General features: G+C 53.8%; 2 protein-coding genes across 22 annotated transcripts in view; one reads left to right on the top strand and one right to left on the bottom strand.

The window, feature by feature from the left end:
• Positions 1-1,589, bottom strand: part of Cerk (ceramide kinase) — a 36,623-nt gene extending 35,034 nt beyond the window's left edge. Inside the window, exon 1 of one of the 4 annotated variants that reach the window (XM_004845375.3) lies at positions 1,392-1,589. In XM_004845375.3, coding sequence (XP_004845432.1) covers positions 1,392-1,518 — 127 coding nt within the window. In that variant the 5' untranslated portion in view covers positions 1,519-1,589. Of the gene's footprint in view, positions 1-377; positions 881-907; positions 1,132-1,391 lie in introns of those variants that run through there. The other 3 variants (XM_021258789.2, XM_087213687.1, XM_021258788.2) reach the window with 3 other exon arrangements.
• A 12,849-nt stretch (positions 1,590-14,438) lies between these two features.
• Tbc1d22a (TBC1 domain family member 22A) overlaps positions 14,439-23,691 on the top strand; it is a 448,179-nt gene continuing 438,926 nt past the window's right edge. For 15 of the 18 annotated variants that reach the window (XR_015452208.1, XR_015452207.1, XR_015452209.1 and 12 more), the window contains exon 1: positions 14,519-14,721. Coding sequence is in view for 15 of the 18 variants with exons in the window: in XM_087213680.1 (XP_087069806.1) it covers positions 14,660-14,721 (62 nt within the window). In the remaining 3 variants the exon portion in view is untranslated. Of the gene's footprint in view, positions 14,722-23,691 lie in introns of all 18 variants that reach the window. The other 3 variants (XM_087213677.1, XM_087213679.1, XM_013072573.3) reach the window with 3 other exon arrangements.

Raw genomic sequence — 23,691 nt, 5'->3', positions numbered from 1 at the left:
GGGCTCTCCTGGGCTCTGGTCAATCGCCACAATGTAAGTATAGACTGCTTGAACACCGCCAACCCTGTAGGGCTCTTCTAGAGCCCAGCTCCATCAGACACACTTGTCCCAGCACGTCCCTCTGTTGCTCCTGAAGTGGAAAATGTTCCATTGCAGCAGGGACTTTGCCCTACACCCTGAACCAGGGCTAGGACCCTGCCTGGCCCAACCCAACAGGCTCCCATAACAACTTGCAGGGGCTGGGGCTGTAGCTCCGTGGTAGAGCTTGGCTTAGCATGCTTCTGTACCTGGGTTCCAGCCCTAGCACCCAACAAACGATCAAACCCCAAAACAAAAACAAAAATTACAAAATAGGGAATGAATGAAATTGAACACACCGGAGCTTGCCAGACCTGGCTTCCTCTGCCTTGAACACTCCAGGCTCTGTGTCCAAACACCCTCTTCTGTAATCCTCTCCCTCCCTCGCAGGATCAAATGGCAGCTCTTTTGTCCACCTCTGTCCATCCCTCTGCCACCAGACAGCTCTGCAGGGAGGCTAGGAGAGGCAGTCTGTGTGTCCTTGTCCCAACTCAGCCACTGTGCCAGGATGGGGTGTGTCTTTTCTATGTTTATCTAAATTGTGCTTCTCCAAATCCTGAGGTCCCCCTGAAGGGCGCGAAGCTAACCTGTTGCCCCTGTCACCCTCAAACAGCAAGCAAATCCCCACAGGGCAGGAACCCCTTCCTCAAGTTCTCTGCCACGGAAGTCCCGACCTGCCAGGGCTTCTCCTTCTGGGATACCCGCTTCAAGAGAAGCCTGCATCCTTGGGGTAAACTGAGACTGGGGTGGTGCCTGGCCACCCCTCTATTTCTGCCCATAAGCAATCTGGTCCAGCTGTGCCCCTCGCTTGTAGGATCCTCTGCCTGACCTGCAGCGACCTCACACCAGTCTCTCTCCGGCCTGCCTTCGGGGCTGTGGCTGTCGGCCCTTCCCCTCCCCCTCAGGCACCTCCTCTGGACTCTGTCATCCCAGCCACTGGACTGCGACGTGCCTGAGCACCGGGACCCGTCCCTGACGGCGGCAGCTCCCCAACACCAACCACATCCTCCGCCTCTCCGCATTCCCCCCTCCACTTCACATCCGCCCCCAGTCCACCGCCCCTCCGGCTCGGCCCCGCCCCCGCCCCGGCCCCCAGCCCAGTCTCGTCCTCCTCCTCAGCTCCCTCGCCCTGCCCCCCAGCCTGGTCCCCCCATCCGCCTCCCCTTCTGGTCCCCTACTCCCCATCATCCCAGCCCCCCAAGCCCAGTGCCCCGTCCTCCCAACAGCGTCTGCCCGGCCCTCCCCTCGCGATCTCTCAGTCCCTTTCTCCCCGCGTCCCCGACCCCATCCCGATCCCCGGGCTGCGCACTCACCCGCCCCGGACCCTGGGCTCCGCCACCAGCGCAGCAGGGCGCGCGCGGGCTCCAGGCTCACGGCGCAGCGCTGCTGCTTCACCCACAGCTCGGAGCGTAGCGGCTCCGCCGACCCCGGCGCCCCCATCGCAGGCTCCTGCAGGGCCCGGCGGGGCCGGACCGTTACGTCTGCAATGGCCGGCGCAGCGGGGCGGGGCGTGTGCGTCACTCCGCACGCAGCGGGCGGGGACGGAGGGACAAAGGGAGGGGCGGGGGTGAGGGGGGCGACGCAGAGGAAGGGACCAGGCGGGTAGAGGAGGGGCTGGGATGGGGCACGGAGCAGACAGTGAGGTGGACAACAGAGGAGGGGACAGGAGGGGTCTGCCGGAGGGGGCAGAGGAGGGGTGGGGGGACCAGGCGAGACTGCGGCAGAAGGGCTCTGAGCAGGAAGAGGGGTAGAAGGGGGGACTTAGGGGTGGGAGCGCTCTGCAGCTGGGGCTGCAGGTGGAGGCCGCTGTCCTGTCCACTTCTCCCCGGCTGGCACCCGCCACTCGTTGGCCCTGCTGAAGTGGCGCTTGCCTAAAGGGCCAGAGCGACAGGAGGAGTTGGGTGATGCAGAAATGTGGCTGGGCAGCTGGGCGGTGCCTGGAAATGGGCACCCAAAGATGCCTCTGATCTTGGGCTTTCTCAGCAGTCGGCTGGGGAGGGACCTGAAGGTCCCTGGGGAGCAGCAGGCTGGGAGGCTTGCAGGTGGGGGCAGTCTCCTGCCTAAGAGAGACATTGGAGGGGGGGAGCTGGGGTCCCACAGCTGAGGCCTCCCTTTCAGGCAGGCCGAGGACCCCAAGTCCTTGAGCCTGAGCACTTTGCAGAATCATCACCTCTGTGCAGAGCTCAACTCTGTGAGGCTCACCCAGGGAGCCTCAACATCCACCCTGCGCTCAGGGAGATGTTCCTGACCAGGCATGCAGGGGCCAGCCCTCCCCTCAGAGCATCTGTCCCCTCCTGCAGACCCCACGAGGATGTGGGCCTGCTCACCCCTGGGTCCCCTTGTCTACAGTCACTTAGGGAGTGGTCACCTTGATCCCTAAACTAGTACTGAGTCAGGGGCTCAGAGAGGTGACTTAAGAGCATGGGGCTCCAAGGACAGAGCCAGAACACACCAGAGTCTGGCTCTAGGCCGGCGGAGCCACCTGCACTAGCTCTCTCCTCTCCCTGCCCAGCCCTGGGGCTTCGACGGAGGCGGGGTGGGCCAGGTCCACCTAGGCTCGTGGCCGTGCCTGGCACTGGCAGCTATAGGCACAGGTCCTACCCTGCCATCGTGAATCACTGCTCCCTGGGAGCCCAGCCCCCACCCAAGGCTGGCAACCTCCCTCAGCTTCTTCTGGCAAAGTCAGAGTCGTGCCCCACCCTGTGCAAGCTAGACCTGATCTCCCTCCCACGGCTCCTGCACTGAGGCTTGGGAAATGTGGATATGAAACTTGTTTGGAAACCCCAGAGCGGGCAGGGCTTGAGAATGCCAGCCTCCCTGCTGTGGCCAGGGGCCCTCTGTCCCTGCATTCACTCACTGAGTACCTGCTACAGATGCCCCATGCTGGCGATAAAATCCCTAGCCAGATTGGAGGGTCCAGAAAGGACTCTGCTGCCTCAGCCTTCCGGGGAGACAGCCATGTTGGTCACAGAACACTAGTGGGGTCTTAAGTACCACCCTGGTGCAGTGGGGCCTGAGGAGGGGCCCCGTCTTGCTTCACACAGTGGGCTCACATCTCCTGGCAAGGAGCAGGGCTGAACTGCGTGTCCCCCACAAAAAATCTGGACACACAGATACCAGAAGATGTGTTCACAGAGGAATGGCCACGTGATGAGGCAATGGGAGGTGGCATCTGCCAGCATCAGGGACACCAGTCGTGCTGGCCCCTCTGCCTGGGACCCCAGCCTCTGTGAAATGGAACGTGAGGCCAAGCCACCGACTCGGCCCAGGGCATCCAGGCCCACTGAACAGGGCCCTCCTGTCTGGGCTCCTGTTGCCTGGAACCGGCTGGGGAGGGGCCTGGTGTGCAGGATTCAGGGGACAGGGTGACCTGGTGAGGGCCACACTCTCCTGGGACTCACTTTCTGCTGGTGTAGTGGACAGAGTTGGAGGTGGACAGGATGAGGCCCTTTAGGAGCCCCAGGGCAGGCCTGAGCACATCACTGGGAGGGACAGATGCAGAGTGTGCTGTGTGTGGATTCCCCTGGGGCCTCTTGGGAGGTGGGTGTGAATGGCAACTGTCAGGGGGCCAACGGGAGCCATGGAAAAGCCCATATGAACCCAGTGTGGCGGTGCATGCCTGTAACCCTAGCACTTGGGAGGCCGAGGTGGGAGGGTCATGGGGACAGACCCCAGGAGATCTGCCTAGGAGACCCTCACTCACCCCCACTTCATGCGTTGTGGCCCTGCCACACAGCAACACCCTCACTGTCTCTGGTCTGATTTGTGCACAGCTGGCCAGCGCCCTGCATTGCCAGGTGGGCCAGTGGCATGTTGATTCAGGCCTGCCCTGCACCTGCCCCTATCCTATGCTCAGCCTGCAGACTAGGACTGCTGCCCAGTGGCCTGGTGCCCCAGACATGCCAGGCTGGACATCCTGCCTCACCACCACGTCGAGCATCCTCTGCCTCACATTCCAGGCTTGAGTGCTGCTGGGACCCTGAGGGCCTGGCGAGGCACACACGCTGCCACCTAACACCCGGTGCTTCCACCCACAAGGTCCCTCTTCCTGGAGCCCCTCACTCATGTGCTGGACAGTCCTGCCTGCTTATCTCCCAGCTTCCTGCCTGACAGGGTCAGGCCCTTTGACACCAGGGACTAGAATACTGCTGGATGGGGAAGAGAGGATCAGGCTCACTGCACTTTGGCTGCCAGGAATGTTGCCCAAGCCTGCACCCTCGAGGAGTAGCCTTCCAAGCACTGCCAGTCAAAGTTAACTGCCTATGAGAAATGTACTGGAAGCTAGGTCTGCTGGTAGACACCTGTAATCCCACCACTGGGGAGGCTGAGGTAAGGGAATCACCATGAACTCGAGGCCAGCTTGCGTAACATAGTGAGTTTAAAGTCAGCCTGGACTACATAGTGAGACCCTGTCTCAGATACCAAAACCAAAAAACCAAACCAAAATGCAAATTCCCACCTTGCCAGCATAGCCCAGGCATAACTGCTGGAAATGGGTTATTTACTTATTTTACAGAAAGAACTGTAAAAGACAAGAGGCCCACAGAACAAAACAGACCTGTGCAAGTCACAGACAAAGCAAAGGAGATTGGTGGACACTCAGGCTTCCCTGAAGTTCTGGTTTGTGTTTAGATGTCCCCTGCAAAGCCTCCTGCGGTCAGTCACAGGTGGCTTTTTCAGAGGTGGCTGAATCTAGAGTGTGTGATGCTGGGATTAAGGCCATGTGACTACGAAACCAGTCCACTGATTGGTTTGGCACCACCCTAATCCCGGTAATCTGGAGAAGATAAAAGGGACAGAAAGACACGGTTAAGGTTCCCTTGTTGCTTTTGTTACTTTGCATGTTCCATGTTGTTTCTCCTTTACGTGCCTGTTTGCCATCCACACTGCCTTGGAGCCAGCCAATTGTGGACTGAAACCTTTACAAACTGTGAGCTTAATAAATCTTTCCCCCTTTAACTTTGAGTGTCTGGTATTTTGTATCAGCGAGAGAAAAGTAACTAAGACACCTAGACTGTAGGGGCCCCTACCACAGGACGTTCTGAAATAATGAGAGCCAAAAGCTCCAGCCAGTGCCCTTTGTACACACTGCTCCTTGGGCTCCCTGGTGGGACAGTGCACCCACCCTAAAGGGCACACAGGGCAGCCTAATCTTACTTGACTCGCCCATCTGGGGAAGCTCAAGGTCCAGGCAGAAGGGTGGCTTGCTCACAGGGGGCGGTGCCAGGAGGGTGGGACTGAGCTGGTAGTGACAATGGGGTGGGAGTGGGAAGAATCCCAAGACATGGCTGGGATCAGGGCTGCTCCACACCTGGGGTGCAGGGGGAAGCACCATACTGGAATGAGAGCCCCAAAGGCCAGGCTGGGGTTGGTCTGAGTCTGCAAGTTCCCAGACCTGCCAAAGTAACTTGCTTCCAGGCCAGGACATTGTGACCTGTGCTGGGTAGGAACGGGCAGAATGCTTGCCGCGGTGCTGATCACTTGCTCCTGCAGTCTTCAGGCTAGGACTCCCCTCAGGGGAGGAGATGAACCCCTCCAGCTCAGGGGATGGGCCAGGGATACCTGTGGGTGAGGCACAGGACTGAGAAGAAAGAGGACCTTGGGTCCAAAGCCTGTCCATGTCTGGATTTCTCTCCACAAGAGGAGTGTCCTAGAGTGGCCCTGGTCTGTCGTCCCTAGAGAGGATATGGACTTTGCACCAGCCCTGTTAGAGGAAAAAGCCAGCTCCTGTTGGAACTCAGGCACTCAGGGTAGAAGGGAGCTTCCCTCCCTTCCCCATGCAGCTTCTTCATGGCTCAGGGCTTGGAGCTGCTGCCCTGTCAGAGACAGAGGACAGATGGATGGATGGCTGGGAGGGAGGGAGGGTTCTGGGAAGGGACTGTCCACCTCACTCTAGTGACGGGTCTCCAGTCAATGGTCCCCTGCATGTTGCTACAGTGTCATTGTATTCATTGTGGGGAATGGAGCCTGCAGCAATGCCCAGGCTCAGGAGTTCGGGGAGGGTTATCCAAGGGGCGTACTCTTGCCACCTCTGTGACCCAGCAAACGGCTGCCGAGTAGCCTTTTCACACACCCCAGTGCCAGTCGGGTGGATGTGACCCCAAGCAGGGCTGGGAGGACATGGAGGCTGGTGTCACAGGGGAGGCCATAAACCACGATTTGAAGGTGGGACAGTTCGCTGGGCATGTTTTATTTGCCTTTTTGTATTTGAGGCCTATAAAAAAGATGAGTGAGGAAATAGCAGAAAGCCCAGGAGCCAGGTGAGCTGATTAAGAGGGTGTGGGTGGAGGCAGGTGGGCCTGGAGGCAAGAGGGAGCTGCACTAGGAGCCCAATGCATCATCTGGAAAAGGCAAACACAGCATCAAACAAACAGGGAACTTGGAAATGTCACTGTCAGCAGGACAATCTTAGAGTGGGGTGTGATGAGGGTCAAACCTGTGTCCCATCAGCAAGCTTTGTGCACGAAGAATGAAAGACTGAATCCAAAAATGAAAGCAAACACAAACCAAAAAGACAAATATAAGTCAGTGGAAACTGTGAATCCCAAGGTGACCTTAGAGGATTATTGGCATCAACTTCCAAAAAAAAAACCCCCAAAGAAGACACCATGGCCTCGAGAAAACCTGCACTAAATATGTGGCTGGGCAGTGCTGATTTCCTGGGGGACCCTGTGCAAAAGAGGACAGGCAGGGCCCAGGAATTTAGCTCAGTGGTTCCGCTGCCTGCCTTGCAAACCGAAGGACCTAAGTTCGGTCCCTGGGAACCAAAAAAAAAAAGGACAGGCAGCTAGGTTACCCAAGAAATGAAGAAGGGCAAACTACCCGGCCCCATCCTCTGCCACTACAGTTTGCCAGAAACCAGAGGAGAAGGCAATGAGACTTGAATGTAAGGTGGGGAGTACCAACCTGAGAATAATGCTGACCATGTGAAATCGGGGAGCCCAGCTCCCTTGCACCACAATCCTTTACAGATGGGGAAACTGAGGCTGGGGCCGTAACTTTTGTGTATGTGTGGTGCTGGGGATCAAACCCAGGATTTCTTGCATAATAGGCAAGTGCTCTACCGCAGAGCTGCACCCTGAGCCTGATCCTGGGCTGAAACTTCTAAGGACAAAAACAGTCATTCCTTCAGCCATTGCTGAGTCAGCCCTACTGCGCACCGGCACTGTGACTCCTGCAGAGAACAGGACTAGGGTGTCACAGTATGAAGCACCCCATAGAGAGAGCCCACCGAATGAATGGTTCCAGAAACAAACATGTCAGCACAGGGGGAAGGTGGGCTCCACCAGGGTAGGGCCTTGCCGCTGAGTCCTGTGTCTTTATATAGAATATGCAAATGTATTCACAGCAGATATGTTTTGTGGTAAATACTCAAGCCTTGGCTAGATTAAAACGCTGACCTCTGACCGCTGACCGTGAACTTTCTGAGAACTGGGAAGGGTGGTGGGAGGCCTGGGATGTGGACACCAGGCTCAACCTGCTTCTGGCCACAGTGAGCACCTGCCCTTTGCCTGAACTCAGGGGACACCCATCCTCCATCTTCCGGCCCCTCGTGACTCTTTGTGCCTGCACTGTCCTGGCCCTCATAGTCACTGCTCCCCTCCCTCTGTGTACACTGGCCCACCCGGCGCCTCTCCCAGTGGCTTACGTCTCAGCCTAGTGGGGACCTTGTGAGGACAGTGACAGCATGGAGCTGGCCAGTCCTGAGTGCATCGCCTACCTTACTGCGGCCTCCCCAGGCCCCCCACCTGGGTCAGCCCTGGGGTCTGCCACTCTGCCTCTCGTCCTCTCCCCCTGCCCCCCCCGCCCCGTAGCTGTGCCAAGTCCATTGTACAAGAGACTCTTCCTTGCAGGTGCCACACACCTGGGGCCAGAGGAGCCCAGGGCCGAAAGCACCAGCACCAGGTTGCCAAGGGTGGCGGGGACAGGGGGACCTACATGCAGCTGTGGGCCTGTGAGGCCAGGGGACTTGTCATTTTTCTTTTTTCTTTTAACTTTGTAAAGAAAGGATGTTTACTTAGCTCACAGTTCCGGAGACCCAGAGCCCTGGGCACCTCCATTGGCTAAGGGCTGGGGCGGCGCTATACCACGTGGGAGCATGCACGTTAGGGAGACGTCACGTGGTCGAACAGGAAGCGCTCGACACTGTGGCCCACATCTCTTTTAAAATTTTTATTAGCATGTGTCTGAAGTATGCAGTGGTCACATTCCTCGGGGGCAGCCGGTCCATGTGCAGAGCACATCCCTATTCGTCCCCCATCCTCCTCTCTTCCCCTCCCTCCTCCTCCCTTTGTGAAAGACCTATCTCCCTGTTTCCTGTCATCTCTTTTATTTTGTTCTTCATTTATGCTTGTGGTTTCTTATCTAAGAGAAACCATGTGACATTTAAGCTTTTGGGTCTGATTCATTTCACTTAACATTGTGGTCTCAAGGTTCATCCATTTTCCTATACATGACTCAAGTTTGTCCTCCTTTGCTTTTCTCATTTTTGTGTCCTGGGTGTCAGTGCAAAGCCTAGAGCCCTGTGATAGTCACTAAATGGTTGTTGAATGAATGAGTGAAGAACATGTGAACACAGGAAAGCTGAGGAAGCCATTGGCGACACTGAGATCACACCAGGGGCTGGGATTACAGGAGTGTGCCACCACACCTGACAACCTTGTGATTTTTAAATATTGGCAACTAATGTGATCCTGAAATAGAAAACACTTCACAGGACAACAGTGTGGGATGACAAAGCTCAGATGCAGGGTGGAGTCCTGTCTGTGACCTCTGGCTGAGGGCCACAAGAGCTACGCTTGACCTAACAAGTCATCATGCAGTGACAAGCTCGTGTGTACAAGTACTTGTCCAGACAGCAAAAAAACAAAACCACAGAGGAGAAGCTGCTGGAAGTCTAAGAAGAAAATAGATGTGAGCCCTGGGTGTGATTGTGCCAGGACCCTGGCATGGCTGAGCAGGAGCCAGAAACAGCACCTTTGTGCACACAGGCCCTGCCTTAGGTTAGGGTACGGAGCTCACCTTAGAAGTGAAAGCAGGCCACCCCCCATAGGAGCTACAGCCCAGATGCAGGGGGCCAGGGACAGCTGGCTAAGGGAAGTTCAGGCTAACAGGGGTCCAGAGTAATTCTCTGGTCAGTGGTGGACAGGTCAGGCCGGGCCAAAAACCTAAACCTCCTCCTCCAGCCCGCCTTTGTTTCGTTAATACCAACTTTGTCAGATGTAATTCACAGTTCTTTGGCTGTCAGTGTGCTCACAGAGTTACATAACCATTACAATCTCACAACATTTTCATCTCCCATAAAGGAAGCCTGGGCCCACCAGCAGTCACTCGCATTCCCCCCTTCCATGCCCCGGGGCCACTGCGAATCTGCTTTCTATCTCTCTGGATTCACCTACTCTGACATTTCATGTAAATGGGTCACAGCAAGACATGGCTTTTGGTGTCTGGCTTCTCCCACTGAGTGTCTTATCTGCTCACGGCTCTGGAGGTCCCAGAGAAAGGCGCTGGCTGGTTCTGTGTCTGGTGAGGACGTGTCCCTCATAGATGGCACTGTCCAGGTATCCCACATGGCAGGAAGCGCAGAGGGTGGAAAGGATGAATCCTGGGTCTCCATGTAGTGGAAGAACAGAAGAGCAAAGGGATCTCAGCTGGTTCCCCCCAGCCCTGTTGGATCACGCAACCAAGTCTCCCAAGACTTCCCTTCTTCTTCCTCCGAGGCCTTGCTGCTTAATGCCGCCACAAAGGGGATTTCATTTCAAGGGGAACTTTGGAGAGGCTGTCTTGAGACCATAACGTCTAGCGTAATGCAAGGTCCAGCCACGGTGGGCTCGTATCTGTACTATACCTTCTATGGCTAAGTCCCATTCCATCATACGTCTTTGCCGCATTTACTTAGCCATTCACCAGTTGGTGGGTGCTTGGGTTGTTTCTACTCTTTGGTGCTCACAAATATGAATCATCACAAATAAGTTTTTCTGTGAACATGCTCTCAATTCTCATGCGGCTACATCCCCAGGGAGGGGTTGCTGAGTCATGTGGAGACTCTATATAATTGCTTGAGGAACAACTTAGCTGTTTTCCAAAGCAGCTGCACTATGGGACATTCCCATAGCAGAACACAGGGGTTCCAGTCTCTGCCATCTTTCCCCACACTCACTATTACCTGCTCGCTTTGCTGAAGCCATCCTGGTGGGGGTGGCACTATGCCTTGCCATGGGCTTAGTCGAGCCTCATCAGTGAAAAAGCTGATCAATTGATCTGCGTTGGACTTCTGTGTCTTATCTCTTGTGGTTTTGAACTAATGCATCCTGCTTGAGTCCATTTCCCAAAGTGTAGACTTCTCCCACAGGAAGTCCATTTGCGTCTTTCCCTTCTCCCATTAATGAGTTGCTGAAGATCAGAAACTTGTCCAGTTGCCCATCCGTGGGGGTGGGGTAGATGAATCACAGATTGATTAGTGATGCCTGCTGTGGTAGGAGACAGACCAGCCGCACACATGGGGGTGGCTGTAGAACCAGCCCTGTAGACTGTGTGGTGTCAGATCCCCAACCACAGCACTTCAGTTCCAGAGTCTGACCTCTGGCACTATGGGAATGCTTGCCCAAGGTGGCTGTAATCGGACAGAAAACCTTTTTGCTTCATACTATTAGTCCCGTAGCTGTCCTAATGGAGCTGGGACTGGGCTGCCTAGCTGTCCTCCCTGGGCTCCATCTCCAGTGGCACCAAGCAGGTGACCTCATTTAGGCCAGGAGCAGAAGTAGAGCAGCAGCACAATGGCACCAATTAGCAGCTGCTCAAGAGTGTGACCCAGGCCTGCAAATGGGCCACAGCCTCTCACCGACACCTGGGATATGGAAAATTCTATAGTATAATCTCTCTTTCCATGGTGAGCCAGGCTCTAAAGATGGCCCTCTCCCTGCGGACACCCCAGCTTTGCCTCGTGCTTATGTGGAGGTTAAGGGCAGGCAAATTTGAGGCAGCAGTGGGTAGGGACAGAGTGGGGAAGGGCACATGTCACTCTTGTCCCATTGATCTGGACACAGCAGGGGCCTCACTCTGTCCACCCAGGGTCAGGGATCCAGGCGTGGAACCCACTTTGCACCTGGGCCTTGGTGGTGGCCACCTACTCACTGCTTCAGCTGAGTGGTAGATGCCTGGAAAAATCCTTGTGTAGGACCTGGGTGTGATGCTGCTACTGCAGGGTGGAGTTAGGGTGGAGGTCGGGGATACAATGATTCCCCTGGCATGCTTAGGCCCTGGGTTCCAACCTGAATCCCCCTGCCCCCCACAAAGCAACAGAAATGACTTTAGCTGGGAGTCAGGGCCCTGGGGATGAAATCTAAAGGGTGGTCTGGATCTCTTGGTTTCCACACCTGCAGAATCATCATGGCCTGTAGCTTATATTGTGAGCTGGGCATGTCCTGTTTTCACAGCTGTCACTGCTGAGGACATCCAGGACTGGCCTCTGGCTCCTCCTCCTGGCTTGCCACAGCCACAGTCATGGGGTGGTAGAATTGAGTGTGTAATGCAAGAACAGGGAGGGACAGCTGAGGCTCAGGAACAACTCTATCCAGAGTCTTTTTTTTCCCTTCAGTCCTGGGGATTGAACCCAGGGCCTTTGCACTGAGCTACATTCCCAGCCTTTAAATTTATTTTGTTTTTAAATTTTGAGACACAGTCTCACCAAGTCACTCAGATTGGACTCAAACTTGAGAATTTCCTGCCTCAGGCTTCTGAGCTACAGGGATGGATCCAGGGTCTTAAAGCTATTGTCACTCCTTTTTTTTTCTTTTCCTTTATGGTCTTTGTGGCTAGCTTCATTCTCCACCAGTATGGGCCCCTTCCCCTCAATGCACACACAGGGAACATGGCCTGCAACACCCCGGGCCTCCTACCTGACGGCTTCTGCCTTGGGGCTGGGCTGGTAGCCTACTTTCTCATCCCTGAGCTGGTCAGTCACCCATGCTCCCAGCCACCCACTCTTGGGGAGTGTCCAGCCCTTTCTCCTCAGTCCCAGGAAGAGGAACATTTGAGCTCAAGGAGTTTGAGACCAGCCTGGGCAACACAGTAAGACCCCACTGCCAAAAAAACACTGTCGCATAAATGCACAAAAAAGGTTACAGATATTTGTTATCTCTGGGATGTGGTTATTTGTCTTGTGATTCCTGCATAGGTCCCAGTCCTAGAGTCTACATTTGTATTACTTTAGCTTCCAAACCTGGCCTGATACCAGACTCTTGGAATCCTATCTGTCCCCTTTGTCTGAATCCACTTCCAGATATTGTCTCTGTCTTGGCTTGTCTTTGTACCTATATTGCTCATGACATCGACCTATTCTTTTTTTTTTTTCTTTTTTGGTACCAGGGATCGAACTTGGGATCTTGTGCTTTCGAGGCAGGCAGTGGCACCACTGAGCTAAATTCCTGGTGACATCGACCTGATCAAGTGACCTTGATCACTTTTTCTGACCTCATCTTGGGTTTGCATCTAGCTTCTGTCTCATTTATGGATAAACATGCTCTCTGATGTAGTGCTGGCTGAGATCTAACTTCTTTTCCCTCAAACCCAACACCAAACCCATCACAAACTTAGACTGCAAACAGGCTCACTCCTTATGTGTATCCGTTTATCAGTTATCTTTTGCTTAGCCAGTCTTGAAGATTCTGTCAATCCTTGTTTGCTCCTTCCTTGAGACAGTAGGTAGAGAAGCCAATGGTAAACTATGAGGAACAACTGACTCTAAGGTGTTATCACATCTAATCAGTCACTAATGGCTTTCAATTTGTCTTTTAAACTGTTTTTGAGTACCAGAAATCGAACTCAGGACCTTTCGCTTGCCAGGCAAGCACAGTCCCACTGAGCTAAATCCCCGACCTTCTTTTAAACTCTTTCAGCTTTCTGTTTCTTTCTGCTTCCAGTGTCTTAGCCCTGCTTTCTGGCTCCTCATTCACTGATTCTTGCAATCAGCCAGACAGAGCTGGAGAGAACTCATACGGCCCCCAACAGTGTCTGTAGGGGATCCCCGAGGCTACTAGGAGCCTAAATCTAGGGAGGGGCTACACTCAGGGGAAGAGATTGCTGGGGGGCTTTCCAAGCTCTACTAGAATTCCAGGATACATAATTCCTGGCTATGTCAGGAAACAGTCCTCTAGATCCACGTTACCAGATCTCTGGACATTCTGTCCTTGTGTAGGGACAGGATTCCAGGAGTTTCTAAAGCTTTGTTACAAAGGAGCCCCAAGGACCTAGAGGTGCCTTGAGATTGCCCTGTGGCGATTCATGGGGAGTTTCTATGGCTGTGGCAAAAGGGAATCCTTAGAGTTCCTGTGGTTGTCCTCTATGTGACATGCACTTGCAGAAGGCTCACTGTGTGAGGTCTGGGGACCACTGCCATAGATAGGGTAGAATGACACAGCCCCACTTGGCAGCATCTCACAAACTAAAAGTAGGGGGAGAGACTAAAAACGCAGTCAGGCAGATGCTGTGTGACCTCTCTTACCACTCAGGAGTTAGGAGAGCAGAGAGTCATTCACTGCGCTGTGTATTGAGGACATGGTTGGCATATGACTAAGATAACACATAATAAGTAACCACAGCAAGTACTAAATCAATGTTACACTTTTCAGTAAAGAGGGATGGAAAAACCTTAATGAAGGGATATAATCAGGTGCTAGGGTGTAGCACAGCAGTGGGGCATTTGTCTAACACGCAGGAGGTACAAGAAAATAATTACATTTTTGCTTTAAAAGCCAGTCCCCGACCTCTCAGTCTTCGGTCCAAGGCCATTTATACAACCCAAACTACATATGCATTTCAAGTTTTCTGGCAGCTACATCAACAACAAATAACAGCCGAAAAATTGTTGAAAGTATTTATAAAGGCTGTCAAACATTTTTGAGCGAAAAAAATGTAGATGTTGTATTTTATTAGGAGAAAGAAATAAGGTAATAAATCCATAGAAAAGTAAATAGAAATGAGGAAAGTTTTAACAATATATTCTATTCAACCCTATGTCTCCACGGTATCATTCAATATGTAATCAATGTAAAGAGTCGTATTTTCGCGCCGCGTCTTCGGAGTCCTGTATTTCCCGCGCGAAGCGCCGCTCGGTCTCCCGGGAACGGCCGCCTCTCGGGCGCCCGAGGGTCCTAAGCGGCCAGACGCATCCTCCAGCTTCGGTGCTCGCCCTTCCGCAGGGGATGCGCGCCTGACGCCCTCGGCCTTGCTCCACGTCACCGCGCGGCTGCGTCTCTGGACGGCTGGGGCCCGCAGAGCGTGGAGCTCTGAGTGGCCGGACCGCCCGGGAAGCCGCTAGAACAAAGGACGCAGGACACCCGCGCTTCTGGGGGCGCAGCCTACAGACGAGCAGCCCTATGTCGCCCTTTGACGCCGTCACGCCGCGGGCGGAGGCGGGACTTCCGGGCGGGCGGAGGAACAACTTCCGGAGGGAGGCGGAAGAGGCTCTGAGGTCTCCGCTCTGGAGTCCTGGGATCGCCGAGGGGCCACCGGAAAGGGTAGCTGGGGCTCGCCGGCCGCACTCGGGGTGTCGGAGCCTCGGTCTGAGGGATGAGGAGCTGCCATGGCCAGTGACGGGGCCAGGAAGCAGTTCTGGAAGCGCAGCACCAGCAAGGTCCCGGGCAGGTGGGTGTGACAGGGAGAGCCGGGTCAGGGTCAGGGTCAGGGTCAGGGGTCAGATGGCCGCGTCGGCCCTCTGGGCTGAGGGTGGAGTCGGGGTCTGGGGCGGAAATCTGGGCTCCGAGGAGAGGAACCTCGGCACCGTGGGGACTGCTGGGCGCTGTGAAGGGCGCAGCGGGGGCTCAGGGGTCGGAACGTGGGGTCTCGGAGGTGACAGTGGCCGCACGTAGGAGCAAGGCTTGCAGGGAGCACGAGCAGCTCCAAGTTTCCCCGGAGCTGGCTGGGGTCTTCTGCCAACTCTTAAGGTCTCTCAGAAGGCTGAAGGGAACTGAATCGGGTCATGCCCTGGAGAGTGTAGCAGAGTCAGGAAACTATCCGGGCTAGACTGCTCCTGTTGGGGAGATCACTTTCTGCAGAGGGGTGGTGGTTCTTAGCCACTTGCCTCGCCTTCTTGTTGCCCTTGTGAGCTGTTGCTTGTGCCCTGAGCGCGGTAGAGGGTTGGATCCACCCTGTGAATTTCCATGTTCCCACTTTCTGGACCCAAGACCAACTCCAGTGTATCAGCAACAGGAAGCAAATTAAAAAAAAATTTTTTTTCCCCTAAAAATTAAATACCTGAGTGCATGCTGGAAGCTGTACAGCTCCAAAGCTCTTCTCTGATTGGTGTGGCACTGAGCCCTGCAGGGCTCTAGGGAATGAGGAGACATTACATGGAAAATACCTGGGGTAAAATCAGCCACTGGTGAGAGCAGACTAGAAACAAGCACGCTCTGAGATTTCAAAACATAGCGTGTTCTGTCCTGAAACTAAAGCCTGAGATATCGAAAGCATTCATAAGCACAGTAGTGGTTTGTGCTCCTGTGTTTAGTAATGGACACTGGGTGAGTGGTAGAATTGTGAATTTTAGAGTTCACTGCATACTCGTCAGAGTGGTCAGGAGTTAGCAGGACTGCTCATAAACAGTGACTCAGAGGGTAAGTGGATTGTCAGAGGTGGCCAGGGAACCTATTTTATCACCAGGATGGGGCTTTCTTGAACAATAAGAACTTTCATCAAAACCAATGTCAGGGTTCAAGATGAGGTGAAGATTTGGGAGTGGAGGTGGATAAGAGGTCCAAGAAGCAACAGGGAGGGACAGGTGGTATGGAACATAGAATCCAGGGAGAAGGAGCCACGTGGCACTGTAACTTTTATGTGTTGCTTTCAGGTCTTGAGATTTTTGTTTCCCCCCAGTTTAAACTCTAATTAGATCTTAACAATTAGGTGAGATGTAAGAGCTGCTGTGTTGTGTTATAACAGTGAATAAACCTGTGGATTGAAGACTATGTCTCTTGGTAGTTTGTCTTTGTACTGGATTAAACAGTCCCTAAATTCATGCCTGTCTGGCACCTGCAAATGTCACCTTACTTAGAATTATGATCTTTTCAGAAGTAATCAAGTTAAGATTAGGTTGTGTGGATTAGGGAAGGCCCTGATCCAAAGATTGGCATTCTCCTAAGATGAAGGAAATTTGGGCATGAAAACAGACAGATACAGGGAAGACAGAAGGAGAGACTGGAGCGATGTGTTTACAAGTCTAGGGAAGCCAGGGATTGGTGGCAACCACCAGAAGCTCTAAGTGCCAAGGAAAGATCCTCCTCTAGAGACTTTGCAAGGTATGGCCCTGCCAATACCTTGATTTCACTGTTCTGTCCTCCAGAACTGAGAGGATAAATTTCTGTTGTGTTTAGTCACTGTATTTGTGGGGGTTTGTTATGGCAGCCACAGGAAGCTAGTACAGGCCCAGCTTTTGCTGTGACAGCCCGCATTAGCAAAGACAGACTTTCTTTTTCCTTGGAGTTTGGTGCTGTACTGTGTCTCGGGCACTATTTTTTTTTTTTTTTGGTACTGGGGATCAAACTTAGGACCTTGTGCTTGCGAGGCAGGGGTGGGGCCACTGAGCTAAATCCCGGGCCCTCTCAGGCACTTTTGAGAGCAGCTTCCATGTGACAGGTACTGATGGCATTGGCGCCTTGAGATTTGTTAGTGGCTGTCACTGAGAGGGCAGGACATAGGGAGAATCAGGCCCACCAGAGAGGCCTGTGTAGCCCATGTGGTCCCCTTCCAACCTGTGGTTCTCACCCCTGGCAGTGCTGCTGTTGTAGGTGACAGGCTGGCACTCTCCCTGAGGAGGATTCACAGCAGCTTATCCCCTTCCTCAGTCTTCACTTACACAATCCCAGTGCCAGAAGAGCTCCCAGCTTTGTCTACTCTTTTGAGTGGTTCCATGATCTTTCTCTTTTTTGACTGTTGATCTCACCCTGGGAAGCTCAGGAGGGAGACTACACTTACCACAGGATACTAGACTGTGAAGGGACCTTTATACGGCACAGCCCATAACAAGTCTTTGACAGTCCGGCTGACATTCATTAAGCACTTAGTGTTTGCCAGCTCCTGGTCTTGGTGCTCCACAAGTGTTATGTCTCCCAGGGGTTTTGTGGTTTGCAGAACACATACTTTGTCCTCCAGGTGATGCTCAGGGAGGCAGGCTTGGCTGAAAGCTGTATAGTTGTCTTCCCCCAAGATGCTATGCCATGTGTAGACATTTTTGCATAGCATCTAGGCCCCTTTATAACCAGACCACTGCTCAGTTTCTTGGCTTCCTCTATTTCCTGTCCTTTCTTTGCAGTTTGCCCTCTGCAGTGCTGCTGGGCCTCTGGGTCCTCTGTATTCCATGCTGCTCTGTGCTGCAGGAGCTGAGCAGAGTGTTCCTTCCCTTTTGCAGGGGTTATCTTTCTTCCTTTTCAGACTTCACCTCCTTATAAAGCCTGGCCTGCTTATGTGCAGCTTGAACCCAAGTCCTCTTTTATGTGCTTGCGTTCTTCACCAGGAAGTGAGCTCTGCACATTTAGAGCTCACTTACCTTATATTGTTCTGATTATTACTGAGCAGTGGTGGTTGATCCAGACTGGTCTAGTTGCTCAGACTGACATTAGTCTGGAGGAAAGAAGTGGTTTGTCCAAGGTCATGTGCTGTCCTGAGGACACTTTGGTATCAGGTTGATTATTTGGCTGAGGCTTTTAGCAGTTTCTTTTCTAGGTGAGCTAGCAAGTGTGGTATGGTGGAAAGACCTCTGACAAGGAGTTGGGTGGATTTTACCCCTTTTCCGCCTCTCGTGTGTAATATTCACCAAGTCACAACCGTCCTGGGGCCATTGGTTTCTGCTTCTATTGCATTAGACTGAAGTGTCTGTGGCGTCTGGGGGAAGATTTATTTGCCTAGCCTGATTCTGTTTGGTAAGGAAAGGGGAGGCCTCTTGGAGGTCATTCATCCAGTAAATATTTATTTAACCTGTACTGTATGCTAGGACAGGCTCCAGGTGTGAGGGTTACATTAGTGAACAAACTAGACCAGGATCTCTGCTCTTACAGAGCTTATGATGAGTGGGAGAGCAGAGAACACCTTAACAGAGAGCTGCTAGGAGGAATTAATGTAAAGGAGGGGGTTAGAAAACCCAGAGGCAGGTGATAAAGGGGCCAGGGCTCCCTCAGCGACCAGGTGCTCTTTGTGGAAGGGTTTCTAGGAAGGAGAGAAGGACCCCCTGGGTGGCTAGGGGAAGAGTGGTGCAGGTAGCAAGTGTGGAGGTGCTGCTTTGGGAGTGAGGCTGTACCCAAGGGAGGGGAGAGCTGTGTTGTCCCATGCAGATGTGGACAGCTGCTCTTACTCTGAGGGGTGAGAGGCCCTGAGCAGAGTGACGTGGTCTGTGCCCAGTTTGGCTGCTGTGTGAGATGCTGGAGGCATGAGGGGGCCACAGGTGGTGGCAGGGAGGCTGCGGCGTACCCCCAGGTGAGAATGGTGTGGAGCGGAGAGAGGCAATAGCTGGATGACAAGAATGAGAAGGTCCAGTCTCTGGCGTTCTGGGCCTGGTCTTTCTTGGGCCTCTGACTCACTTGGTTCTCAATGGACGGTTGCTTTCTGCAGTTACAGTTGGAATTCCTGCCGTACTTTAAGTGCCAAGACCGATGCCCGCACACTAGGCTTGCAAACACAGGCAGCCTTTCAGCGTGGCACTGAGGTTTGCTGTTTCAGCACGGCCCTTCCTGGCAGTGTGTGCTTGCTGGCAGGAGGGTATGCGTGTGGCAGGGTATGTGGAGTGTGACGTTCGCAAGTGCGGTGGTGGCGAGGCCCTGGGCGTTCAGCTCTCACTAGCAGAGCCACAAGGAGCCTCCTCAGAGGAGAGTTTGGCTCAGCAGGCCCTCACTGGTCTCCAGGAGTTGCTGGGAATAATGAAGTCATTCAGAGGAACACGAGCACCTTTGAGGTCCCTGGGCTAGTGCTGAATGTGGACGTGGCCTGCAGAGGCTGGGGGAGGAGGGAAAGGGGGCCTGTCCCGAAGGGGTCTGGAGGTGGAGATCTGGCACCTGGGCAGACTAACAGGGTCCTCCATGGGTGGGATGTCACACCTTCCTTGAGGACGCCCTGCCTGTGCTGAGACCTGGAAGTGGAGGAGGAGCTGGGCTGCCTGCCGAGATGGGAGGTGGACACCGCCCTCCTGCTGAGAAGACTGTGGACAGGGAGGGAGGAGGGTTTACACAAGCCAGGCTCTGGGGGCCTGAGAGGGGACGTCTCAGTCCTGAGAGCCTTGAGAAAACACTGGAGGGCCTCGAGAGTGGTGTGACACTGGAATGCTGCTCACTCGGCAGCCTGGAAGAGAGGCAAGAGAGGAAGTGGGCAGGTTGTGAGGAAGTGCAGTGGAAGTGAGGGAGAGGGAGCGGCTGCAGGTTGGAGGGGAGTGGACAGGCTCAGGAGCAGGTGGCAGGTGAAACTCGAGGATTCACTCATGGGTGGAGGTTGCGGGTGGGTCTGATCTCCAGGCTTCTGGCCTGAGGGATGGTAGGCAGAACTGTAGCCCCCCAAAAGTGCCTGCCGCCTTGTCCCTGGAACCTGTGAATACGTTACATGTCAAAGGGGAATTAAGGCCACCAGTCAGCTGACCTGCACATGGGGATGTCCTGTATTATCTGGTGGGCCAAGTGTGACCGCATGAGCTCTTCAGAGTGGTTGGAGGGATGTGATCTCAGATGGACTTGGTCCTCAGTTGCTAGCCTTGAGCACAGAGGAGAGGGTAGGGAATATGGCGTGGCCTTTTGAATCTGGGAGTGGCCTTAGTAGTCAGTGGGGGTCTTGGTCCAACAACTGCAAAACCCTGAGTTCTACCCACAGCCAGTGTGAGCAGGAAACAGCTTCTCCCCTGGAGCTTCCAGGAAGGAGTGCAGCTGGCCGACATCGAGACTTTAGTCTGGTGACATCGTACTGAACTTCTGACCTCCAGAGCTCTGAGATAATAAATGTGTGTGCTGTACGGGCAGGGTGCCAAGGGGTGTCTGCTGGAGAGATGCTGCTGTGGCTCTTGGTGCCCCTTGGCAGAGTCCTGCTCTGGGCCATGGGCAGCAGTGTGTTGGTCAGCAGCCTTGGAGGTTGCAGGGTAGCCTCTGCAAGGTGTGTTTAGTCCCAGGAGACCAGAGGTGAGCTTGGAGGGTTCATCTTGTGTCCTGCGTCCTGCTCGGGCCTGGGAACTAAATGGAGGCCCAGCCTATGTTGTCAGAAACTGAGTGGTGGCCTCTGGCTGGCTTGCAGTCCTTTGCTCTTATAAGTCTGTATTTTCTTGCCTGTGGTTTTCAAGTGATCGTTTATCCCATCAGCACCCCATTCCTGCTTTTTCATGTTTTAGCTCAGGAGTCTATCGTGGCAGGGATTGTGTGTCTGAGGAGTTGAGTTTCTCCTCCTTCGCTGTTAGGAGAAGCAGTCACTGGGTGTTTCAAGGGCCACAGGAGGCACTAGTAGGTGGGTTTTTGCTCGATACACAGTTTGTTTTACTTGTTTTTTCCCCAGGGCACCTTTCATGTTATTACGTGTCTCATTTTGAAAAATAAATCTAACATGAATCATGGTTTTTATCTTACGTAGTCATCTAATATCACAAATCTGGACTCTTTTGGGTAAATTTTGAATGAAGAAAGAAATAATTTTTGAAGACTGAATCCCTGGCTGGGGATAATGTTGGACAGCTGCAATCTCAGCTGCATGGGAGGCTGAGGCAGGAGGGGCACAAGTTGGAGGCCAGCCTCTGCGTCTCAGTGAGACTCTGTCTCAAAAGTGGAGGCAGGGGCTGGGATTCAGCTCAGTGGTTCCGCCTCCTGCCTCAAAAGCACAAGGACCAGAGTTTGATCCCTGGTACCAAAAAAAAAAAAATGCAGGGCTGGGGGTGTAGCTTAGTGTTAGAGCGCTCCTGGGTTCATCTCCAGTACTGTGGGAAAAAAAAGAAAAGTAAATCCCTGATGATTTGGGGTTACTTTGTGTATTTTATTTTATTTTTTTGGTACTGAGGATTGAACTAAGAACCTCACGCTTGCCAGGCAGGCACTGTGGTGCTGAGCTAAATACCTGGCTTCCTACTTTGTATATTTTAAACCCTAAGAGCAGCAAGCCGTCTGCTTTCTCCCTGCAGTACAGCTAGGGAAAGGGGCTTGTCGAGGAGGATGGAGGTGTCTCTGGGCTTCTTTTCTCTGCACTGCTGTGATCCAGCCTGATCTGCGTGTGGCTGGTTGAGGGAAATGCAGAAGGGAACAGGGCTCTGAAGGGAAGTCTGGCTCTGGGGCCAGAGTGACACCTGCCTTTCCTCCCCTGTCCTTTGGGCCCTGTCCTCACAGCCTTCCATTTACTTGTCACTGTGGAGCCCTTCGATGTGCTGGGTGCTGGTGCTGTGGGGCTCCAGCAATGGCACCGGCGTCCTGCTGTTGGCAAGGGGGTTGGTTGGTTTGTGTTGTCATGCCTGGCTCCAGAGCAGGAATTCCCAAGCACATGGGACTTTCTTGTGAGGGTTTCAGGGTGTCTATGAGGAGCCGTCCTGGAGCAGGTGTTCTGTGCTGTGTCAGTGGGCCAGAATGGATGGCGCAGGGTGCTGTGGACACCTCAGGCTAGGGTTTGTTTGCTGAGTGCTTGCCTTGGGTCTGTCCTCACTGCAGCCAGGGTTGGGGAGGGCACTGTGCAGTCCTGTCTCACAGATGAGGAAACCGCTTGGAGGCTGAGCTGCTTATATCGAGGGCTTCATGTCCAGGGTCTGTCTTCACTGCCATACAGTCACTTCTCCTCTGTGCCCTGTGGCCTTCTCACTGTCCATCTTGGAGGAAGCCCATTCCCCAGGGCCTTGCAGGGCCGGCTGCTTTGGAGCCCACCCGCCTCAGCTGTAGGCTGGGCTGCTGTGGGCTGGGGCGTCTACTCCTTGTACAGGTGGCCGGAGCCTTCACTTGGCTGCCTCTCCTGGGGGTCTTCCTAGGGTGAGGTGGGCAGCTTCCTTGGGGCCATACTGGTGTTCTCTTGGCAGACAAGATGAGAGGCCATGGGAGTGAGCACTGTACTCTTCCCATTTCTGGGGCCCTGTGGGAGCCCAGACTTCTATTTTGAGTGTCCCTAGTCATTTCGTTCTCCATTTCTGAAATGTGTTTCCTGTTTCTGGGACTTGGTATGGAAGTTCCACCCTGGGTGCTGAAGGTCACCGTGGGGCAAATGGCTAAAACAGCTGTGGGTTCTCTTTAGAGCAGAACAAGGGCAGGGATGCTGTGAGACTGGGGCGGGGCAGGCAGAGACTGGCCTGGTAATGAGCTTACCCATGCTGCGCGCACTCCTGTGTGGGCCTCAGGGAGGAAGCTGTGCCTCTCCTGGGCCTTGGCCCCCTGTTCAGGGCAGCGCTCTTTTTGACCCCACAGTCCCTGGCGTCCCAGGCCTCCATGACCCTCCTGGGCGTTCTTGCTCATGTCTAGGGTTTGCCCTCTGTGTGAGCAAACTTTCTGTCCCTGTGACAAAATGCATGAGCACCATTGACTGCAAGGAGAAAAAGCTTGTTTGGCTCATGGTGTCAGTCCAGGGTCCGTGATGCCATCATGTCTGGGCCGTGGGGAGGCAGGACATGTGATATGAACATGTGGTGAACAGAGTGGCCACCCCACAGTGACTGGGAAGCAGGCAGAGAGGAAGGGTGGGGACAGAGTATCCCACCAAGGGCGTGGCCCAGGGGCTTCCTTCTCCGCCCAGGCCTTGGGTGCTCCCATCCCCCATTAATTAGGAGTTCATCCATGGGTTAATCTGCCAGTGAGGCCAGAGCACTCATGATCCAGCCACCTCCCCCAGCCCTACCTCTGGATCCTGCTGCACTGGGGACCAAGCCTCCAACCCTTGAGCTTTTGGGGGACATTTAAGGTTTAAAGTAACCTTCTGCCCTTGGCCCCTGAAAGCTCATGTCCATCTCACAAAAGCTTCAGTACATCTCTGAGTCCCCATAGTCTCGATAGTTATAGCATGCTCAAAAATCCAACTAAAGTTTCCTCTGAGACTTAGGGCACACTGTTAGATGTGAACCCCTATAAAATTAAAAAGAAAGGTCCACACTTCCAAGATACAGTGGCATAGGAGAAAGCGAGGGGTAGGGGAGTATCAGGGAAGAATTGGATCAGAGCAGTACCAAAAACTAGCAGGGTAAGCATTATGTCCTGTAGCTCCCTGTCCAGTATCCCGGGCCCATGTTGTCTGATGTGAGCTTGGGCAGCTTTGCCCTTACAGCCTCGGTGTCATTGTGGACCATAGAGGCAGGAGCAGCTCCCCAGCCCCCTTTGCCTTCCTGAACACGTTTGCAGGGTGAGCCAGCGAGTGAATGGGGCTCCTGCATTGTCTCTGGCCCGGTAGAGGGGGTCCTGATTGCCAGGAGAAAGAAGGGTTAGGAGGGCATGGATCAAGTTTTGCAGGATTTGTGACAGTGGTTTCTTCCTTTGGTCTGGGTCATGGGACTCACTGGGGGGGGGGTTGCTGGGGAGAGCACCATGCACCCCTTCCATCTGGGAGCAGGCTGGCCTTGCTCGTTGGCCTTCTTAGGCGTGCTTGATGGTGCTTCTTCATGGACTGGTTTATAAAGAAGTGTTGGCCATGGTCCCCATTTTATTTTCT

Source organism: Heterocephalus glaber, unplaced genomic scaffold (assembly GCF_053883595.1).
Source record: "Heterocephalus glaber isolate CG9 unplaced genomic scaffold, H.glaber_assembly_v1.0 deba00001444, whole genome shotgun sequence".
Taxonomy (NCBI): domain Eukaryota; kingdom Metazoa; phylum Chordata; class Mammalia; order Rodentia; family Bathyergidae; genus Heterocephalus; species Heterocephalus glaber.
The sequence above is the reverse complement of the archived record's forward strand: the minus strand, read 5'-3'. Positions and strand labels throughout refer to the sequence as shown.